Source organism: Tupaia chinensis, unplaced genomic scaffold (assembly GCF_000334495.1).
Source record: "Tupaia chinensis unplaced genomic scaffold, TupChi_1.0 Scaffold000539_1, whole genome shotgun sequence".
Classification (NCBI taxonomy): Eukaryota; Metazoa; Chordata; class Mammalia; order Scandentia; family Tupaiidae; genus Tupaia; species Tupaia belangeri.
Window position 1 is genome coordinate 4,985,222 of NW_006160052.1, and position 8,718 is coordinate 4,993,939.

Genomic DNA, 8,718 nt, shown 5'->3' on the forward strand with positions numbered 1-8,718 from the left:
AGGGCACATGCGCTCGCCAGACAGACAGAGAGAGACAGAGAGACAGAAAGGGAGAAATCACCCCCCAGGGAGGATGACCACACCGCAATCCCTTCTCCTCTCAGGATCTTGGGCACATACGCGCACACGCCTGGCATGGGTTTAAGTCACCAGGTCCGGGACTCGAACTGCAGTCGACTATATAGGAGTTTAGTGACATAGCCATTACACTAAATGCTGGTCCCTTTTTTTAAAGAGGTTTTTGCCTTAGGGTGTATGATCTTACCTGGGAGAGAGAGACAGGGAGAGGGAAAGTAATAAATCACCCCTCCCCCCCCGGTGGAGGGATGGCCACACTGCAATCCTTTCTCCTCCATTCTTCTTCTGGGGTCTTGGGCAGGCGCACGTGCGCGCACACACACACACATGCCTAGTGTGATTTTTCAAACCACTGGGTCTGGGACTTGAACCGAGGTCCACCATGTGGGGGTCCAGTGATGTAACTGCCATGTCATCTGCTGGCCCCACTCAAATTATTTCTAAATAGAAAATAAAAAGCACGTGCAGTTAAAATTAACTTTTTTCCCCAAGGTTTTAGTGATAGGGTGCATGTGCTCACTGGAGAGAGACAGAGAGACGGGGGAGTGTGAGAATGACAACCAGAAGGAGAACAGACTCACGGCTCTAGTTTCCCCGTTTATTGGGAAATATGTTGACTACAGTAGTGGACAAAATTGGTCCCTGCCGTTATTTCCCTTTTTTCTAATTTTAATTTCTTACGTTAAATATGCACGTGATGCACCTGCACAGTAATACCGCTTCCTGCCCTAAGTGTGGAGTGTCCTGAAACACGGTAAGGTGTCTGTGAAGTACGTCACATTTTAGACTAGGTTGAGTACAGTGCAACATGTTTTGTTTGTGTTTGACGTTGGGACAGGTTACTGGGTCAGAAGACGGGTTTGAGCCCCGACAATCCATTTCTGGATCCCTGCCTGCCCGTGGGCCTCACAGACGTGGTGGAGAGGAACGGCCAGGTCCTGCACGTGCGAGGAAAAGGACAGTGGGCCACTTGCGGGGCGATGCTGAGCCCCCTGCTGGCCCGCTCCAACACCAGCCAGGCCTCGCTGAACGGCATCTACCAGTCGCCGATCGACTTCAACAACAGTGAATTCTACGGCTTCTCGGAGTTCTTTTACTGCACAGAGGACGTGCTGCGCATCGGTGGCCGCTACCACGGGCCGACGTTTGCTAAGGCTGCTCAGGTAGGTCGTTCGTAGTACACGTAGGGGCCGGTAGGTGGGGTGGAGGCTGGGGTGCTGGATCCCACGTGGCTGACTTTGCCGGCTTGCGGATCACACCAGGTGCACGTGAGGAAGGGGACTCCGAAGATAAAGAGCCCACTGTGCCACACTGCCTTCTAAGTAATTCAGCCTAGGTCCCGTGGGTGTCGTATCACCTGTTGCCACCCAGGTGAAAAGTGGCCTTGGCAGACCTGGTTTTCCTTCTGACTTTGCAATAGTCTTGTTTAATGTTTGTGGCCACAGAAGTGGCATCTCCAGGTATTTCCCCTTTGCTGGGGTATTCTCAGTGGTAGCGTGTTTCGGGAAATTACAAGACACGGGAACAAGTACACTTCTCTTCTCTTGGTTTAAACTTTGAAGAGGTCAAAATAGGGGCCAATAGGTGGCATGGCATTTAAGGTGCTGGACCCTCACATGGCTTACCATGGTTCGAGTCCCAGGACTGGGTGGCTTGAAAATCACATCAGGGCTCTGTGTGTGTGTGTGTGTGTGTGTGTGTGTGTACCCAAAAATCCCAGGAGGAGAATGAAGGAAAGGGGATTATGACATGGCATACCCCTGTGGGGTGATTTCTCACTTTCCTTCTCACTGACTCTCTGGCGAGCACATGTACCCTATGGCAAAAACCTAAAAACAAATAGAGGCCACAGTGGTGTAAGTCGCTGTAAGTCACTCAGAATATTAGAAAGATGTGAAAAGCAATGGTGATGAAAGTATTGTTTAGGGGCCAGCAGGTGGTGTGGTGGTTGAGGACGCTAGGCTCCCACACAGCTGACTGTGGTTCGAGTCCTGGACCTGGTGGCTTTCTTTCTCACTTTCCTTCTCTCTCTGTCCTTCTCTGGTCAAATTAAAACAAATAAATAAAGTCAATCTCTCTCACACACTGTCCCTTTCTAGACAAGTTAAAATAAATAAAGTTAAATAAAATAAATTAAAAACATAAATTTAAGATGTAGGAGGCGAAAAATCACTTTTAATATATTTCGGACTCACACATATTATAGATTTATCGAGACAGATAAAGGTTTAGTCGTCTTTCTATAGTTCCCTGCTTTATTTATTTATTTATTTATTTTTTGAGAGTTTTTTTTGCTATAGGGCACGTGCGTTCGCCAGACAGACAGAGAGAGACATAGAGACAGAAAGCGAGAAATCACCCCCCAGGGGGGATGGTCACGCCGCAATCCCTCCTCCTCCATTCTCCTTTTGGGATCTTGGGCATGCACGCACACGCGCCCGGCGTGAGTTTTAAGCCACCGGGTCCGAGACACGAACCACGGTCGACTACGTGGGAGTCCAGCGACATAGCCATTACGCTAACTGCTGGTTCCCAGTTCCCTGCTTTAATTTGGAATCATCTCTGAATTTTTGTATATCTCTCTGATTTGCCTTTTTATTTTTTATTTTTTGGGGGAGAGGTTTTTGCGATAGGGCACGTGCCCTCGCCTGAAAGACAGAGACAGGGAGACAGAAAGTGAGAAATCACCCCCCCCAGAGGGGATGGCCACGCTGCAATCCTTTCTCCATTCTCCTCTCGGGATCTTGGGCATGCACATGCACCCGGTGTGTGTTTAAGCCACTGGGTCCGAGACTTGGAACTGCGGTCGACTACATGAGAGTCAAGTGACATAGCCATTACGCCTACTGCTGGTCCCTTTTTTTTTTTTTTTTTTTTTCAATTTTTAAGACAGTGTTGCCTTGTCATGATCCACCTGCCTCAGCCTGCCAGCCGAGCCTTCAGGTGCACACCACCATACCCAGCTTTCTCACCCTCTTTTTTAATGATCTCAGGTGTGCATGCATGAGAGAGCGAGAAAGCACCCTAACTGGGCCTCCCTCGCCAGTTTCCTTTCTCGGCCCTCCTGTTTCTCACGGTTGTCGTGGGCATCCACGTGCACGCCCAGTGTTTTTCAGGGCAACCTGTGCTCTGACCCATGGTCATCATGTGGCTTCCTGTGCTGCAGGGCACAAGTATTACCCCTGCACCACTTTGACTGGGCCCCAGCTCTGTCTCAGAAAGTCTTGCCTCAGCCTCCCTGAACCACTGGGCTTCCAGGAACACACCACTGCAGCCAGCTTTTAGTTTGCACCAGGAATCGAACCTGGGCCTCCCATGTGGCCCACAGCCTCTTAGCAGTGCACATCACTGTGGTTGGACATCTCTGATTTATTTTTCATTAGAGAAACTTAAGGGAGCTGGCTGTATGTCCTGGTGTTAAGGTAGCCAGGTCCCATATGGCCAACCATGTGGTTGAGTCCTGGACCCGGTGGCTAGAGAAACACACCAGGTGTGTTTGTGCGTGTACCCAGAACCCTGAAAGGCAGGAGAGGCGAGAGAGGAGGGATTGTGGCATGAGCCTTCCTCATGGGGGTGCTTTCTCCTTTCCGCCTTTATCTCTGGTGAGCGCATGTATCTCTAGGGAAAAATGAAACTTACGGGAAGACTCTGACCTTGTGTGTTTTTATTCTTTTCCACTCAGCTTTCTTGTAGTTTTCTGAGTCCTCTTGGTAGAAGGCTTCCTGTAGAGTAGTATCTGGTGTCTACTATTCTGTCCCCAAAGGCAGACCTGAAGAAACAGTGTCGCTCACCTGGCTGGTATCTGCCCTTACCCGCTGGCCTCCAGGAGTACCCTCAGAGTCCCTTTCCTTTCCAGGGCCCACGGTGTCCTAACTGGACTTCCAAGGCCCGAATCTTACCCCAGGCGTTACTGCTTTCTCAAGCTTAAAATGTTTCCCCATAAAACACATGATTCTGTTCCCTTTTTCTCCCTCTGATTCAAATATTGGCTTCCCACTGCCACTTCTCTGGGCCACCCTCTCCTAAATGACGTCCCTCCCCATATTACGCCCTCTCCTGCTTTAATATCTCATTTCCTCTAACACAGCCCACGCATGTCAGCATATGTACGTGTGTGTGTCCGTGTGTGCATGTATGTCTTTGTTTATTGTCCATCTCCTCCCACTGGAATTCAGACTTCAGGAGGATAGGAATTTTGTTTGATTCACTTCTTGATCCCCTGGCGCCTAAAACAGCACCTGGTACACAGTAGGACTGAGCAGACCAAGGAGCGATACTGATGGTGAGAAGTGCGGCATGAAGACAGCCGGCGAGGGCTTCAGATCACCCTCTTCCATCTGCCTCCCTGCTCTGTCCGTCCTACGTAGAGTAGAATAGATCTGTCTTTGGCTTTTTAAAAGTTTACTCGTTTTTATTTTAGAATTTGCCATAGGGTGTGTGTACTTGCCAGAGGTAGAGAAAGAAAAAGTGAGAAAGCACCCCCATTGGGGGATGACTATGCCACAATCCCTCCTCTTCATTCTCTTCTTGAGATTTGGGGCACACACATGCATCCGATGTTTGTCAAGCTGCCAGGTCCGGGACTTGAACTGCACAGTTAGCTGTGCGGGATCGTCATTTTATAATTCTCTTTTTTTTCAGAAAGGTTTTTGCTATAGGGTGCATGTGCTTGCCAGAAAGACAGAGACAGCCAGAGAGACAGAAAGCGAGAAATCACCCCACAAGGGAATAGCCATGCCGCAATCCCTTCTCCTCCATTCTCCTCTCAGGATCTTGGGCACGCATGTACACGCGCCCAGCATGCGTTCAAGCCACCGGGTCCAGAACTTGAACCGCGGTCGACTACATGGGAGTCGAGTGACATAGCTATTACGTTAACTGCTGGTCCTTATAACTCTTTTTTTTACATAGCTATTACGTTAACTGCTGGTCCCTATAACTCTTTTTTTTTTTTCAAATATTATTTTATTTAACTTTATTTTTATTTATTTTTAAGTTTGAAAGGGAGAAAAAGTGAGAAAGCAAGCTGTCAGGTCTGGGCTCAAACCGCGGTCAACCATGTGGAAGTCCAGCGCCCTCAACCATCATGCCACCTGCTGGTCTATAAGGTTATTTATTTCTTGCACGAAAAAGAGAGAGGTACCCTCAACAGGATCCTTATGTCGCAATTCCCCCAGCCTCTGCCAGCCCGGATCACAGGCATGCATGTGCACTCAGCTGCACGGGAGGCCCTAGGACGTGAACTGGATGTCTTCCCACACGGTCCAGTTGTTACCACTGTGCCGCTGTCTGGTGGCGCAGAGAGAGCTCCGCCACGTCTTTAGCTTTCGATGGTATTCCTAGTGCTCTCACCCCTCGCTGAAGCCTGAGTGGCTCAGGAGCCGTGTCAGGCTGGCGTCCTTCTGGGCGTGGAGGCAGTGGGAATGCAGAGGGGTCGGGCAGTGTTCAGTGAATGAACTTGCTGTTTCTATTTTCCTTTGTCAGCTGGTAGCCACCGTAACTTTAGAAATGGAACAGCTGTGGCTGGGGGAGTGAGACCGTTTGCCTGCAATTTCATGTTGTGCTTCTCTGGGGTCGTTCCAGGATTACTGTGGTATGTCTTGGTCGGTGCTCAGCCAGAGATTCAAGAACGGCCTCTTTTCATCACATGCCGATGAGCATCGACTCAAGTAAGTGATTTCCTCCTCCTCAGGTGGGACCTTCAGATGCAGATGGCCGATTACAATGAAGGAGAGCCAGCGAGCAATGATAAAGTTTGGATTTGGATTTTATATCAAAGGAGAATTTTTTATTTCAGATTTTGATTTTGAGGGATGGGTCAAAATAGCTTTTTTTTGGGGGGGGGTCAAGTTTTTGCCACAGGGCACGTGTGTTCTCTAGAGAGAGACAGAGAGAAAGGGAAAGTGAGAAATCATCTTCCAAGGGGATGGTCATGCTGCAATCCCTTCTTCTTCACTCTCCTGGTATTCTGGACATGTACCTACCTGTACCCAGCGTGGTTTTCAAGCTGCCAGGTCCAGGACTCGAACTGCAGTTGTTCTGTGTCTTAACCACCCACCCGCTGATCCCGTGTACCATTTTTAGTAAAGCCAAGGAAAATCAGTGGTCACCAAATAGACTCCTCTCCAAGTAACTGGATATCAAAAGTGATGGTCTTCTTTTAAAAAAACTTTTTATTATAGATAGTATCAAACATGCAGAAAGCTAGGAAGAAGAGTAATATAAACTCTTTTTCTTAAAAGAATTATTTAATTTTATTTATTCATTCCTTTATTTTAATTTGACCAGAGAGAGAAAGCAAGCCACTGGGTCTGGGACTCAAACCATGGTCAGCCATGTGGGAGTGTCCAGTGCCTTAATCACCATGCCACTGCCAACTCCAGTAATATAAACTCTTATGTAACTCACCCAGTTTCAAGAAATATCACCATTTTGCTAGTTTGGTTCATCAGTCTTCCTATTTTGTAAAGGTTTTATTTTTAAAAATTTTCATAAACAAGAATAGAGTGGAATAAGGAACCCCTGTGTACCTATCTCTGGCTTCTGTCCTAGCAGTCCCAGCTCCTGACCAATCTTTTTTTTTTTTTTTAAAGTTTATTTCTTTCTTTCATGAGTGAAAGAGTCAGAGGGAAGAAAAGGAAAGAGAGAGAAACAGCTTCCCAACAAGGTCTCAGCACTGCAAGCCTCCCGTTTTCAGCTAGCTCTGACACAGGGACCCGCGTGCCCCTCTTACTCAGGAACGCTCCAGATGTGAACTTGGAGCCTGCCCGTGTGGGTCAGCTGTGAAGGACACTGCCCTACAGCTGCTCCGGGTCCAGCCCCAGCCAGTCTTGTTTTTTACTTACTTTCCCACCAGCACCCACCCCTCACCCAGTTGCGTTATTTTGAAGTGAATCTTGGACATCACATAGTTAAATCTGTAGATATTTCAGCATATTCTCTGACGATAGGGATTTAAAAAAGAAAGAAAAAGAAAAGACAGCCCCAATATCATTATTGCCTAAAGGTATATTCTTTGCTTTTGTGCTAAGTGTAAAGTAGGCTCAAATTTGGCTCCACCTAGAGGTGAAGAAGGTGAAGTGGGGAGAGGCAGAGTACCGAGTAGATTATTACAAAGGAAAGCAATAGAATTCGTTTTTCGTTTTGTTAAAAAATTTATTGAGGGGCTGGCAAGTGGTGTGGTGGGTAAAGCACTGGACTTCCACATGGCTAATTGCAGTTTGAGTCCCAGACAGGCAGCTTGCTCTTCCCACTTTCCTTCTCTCTGGTCAAATTAAAAAAAAAAAAATAGTAATGGTGATAAATAAAAATAAATTCATTTTTTAAAAAGGGTTAAGAAATTAATGAATTTTTTGTCATGCAGATACCAGTGTTTTAAATCCGCTTGGATGTACCAAGTCCTGCATGAAGGGTTCCACTTTCCCTATGACTACCCAAACCTGAGGACAGCCCAGCTGGTTTACGACCGAGAGGTTCAGTGGACACTGGGAGCCATCCTGTATAAAACACGATTCTTACCACTCAGGTAAAGCAAGTCTAACCAAGCTCAAAAATGTCAGTTGATGCCTTGGAATAGGTTTCTTAAGTGACTTCTTCCCTGCCCTTCAAAGCAAACTTCCATTACTTCCATGTGAGCCACTGTTATTAATCAGGCATGTTGAAACACGAAAGTTGAGAGCTACTATTTGAGTCTGTTCCTCAGCTTTGCTGTTTCAGAAACTCAGCTTTATTTGTTCATTCACAGTTCTATCTTTTTGTTTTTAATTATTTTTTATTTGACCTTATAATTTTTTAATTTGACCAGAGGCAGAGAGAGGGAGAGAAATGGTGAGAAAGCAAGCCACTGGGTCTGGGAATTATCATGGTTGGCCCTGTGGGAGTCCAGCATCTTAACTACCATGACACCTGCTGGCCCCACACAATTCAGTCCTTAGGACTGAGCTCTTACTGACCACACAAAATGGCATTCTTAGTTACTGTGGACAACAGGCTAGAGGACTAGGGTGGGCTGTCAGCCTAGAGCAATCTTTGCTAATGGGAAGAGTCACTCCAGAAATTGTCATTGACCTAGAAGACTTTTTAGTGTGCCAGAATTAGAACAAAGGAAATGGAGGGGTTTTTTTTTGTTTTTTTGAGAGGTTTTTGCTATAGGGTGCGTGCGCTTGCCAGACAGACAGAGAGACAGAAAGGGAGAAATCACCCCCGGGGGGATGGCCACGCCACAATCCCTTCTCCTCCATTCTCCTCTTGGGATCTTGGGCACGCACGCACACGCGCCCGGTGTAAGTTTTAAACCACCCAATCTGGGACGCAAACCGCGGTTGACTACGTGGGAGTCCAGCGACATAGCCATTACACAAACTGCTGGTCCCAGAAATAAGATGTTTTCAGGTGAGATATTTTCATCAAGCTGTGGTAGCCTGATGCTTTGCCCTTATAGATTGTAAGATATACTTTTGGGGACCAGCAGGTAGTATGGTGGTGAAGGCACTGGACTCCCATATGACTGTCCAAGACCCGGACCTGGCAGCTAGCTTTCTCACTTTCCCTCTCTCTCTGTCTCTCTGGTGAGCACTTGTGCCCTATAGCAAAATTAAACATAACAATAATAATGATACATAAATTTAAACAAGTAATTTT

At 47.1% G+C, this 8,718-nt stretch overlaps 1 protein-coding gene across 1 annotated transcript in view; it reads left to right on the forward strand.

Moving 5' to 3' along the window:
- Positions 1–8,718, forward strand: part of ENTPD7 (ectonucleoside triphosphate diphosphohydrolase 7) — a gene marked incomplete in the record, with an annotated part of 57,233 nt that overhangs the window by 44,556 nt on the left and 3,959 nt on the right. Inside the window, 3 exon segments of the mRNA XM_014591183.2 lie at positions 917–1,241; positions 5,662–5,747; positions 7,442–7,603. Of these exon segments, the coding sequence (XP_014446669.1) occupies positions 917–1,241; positions 5,662–5,747; positions 7,442–7,603 (573 nt within the window).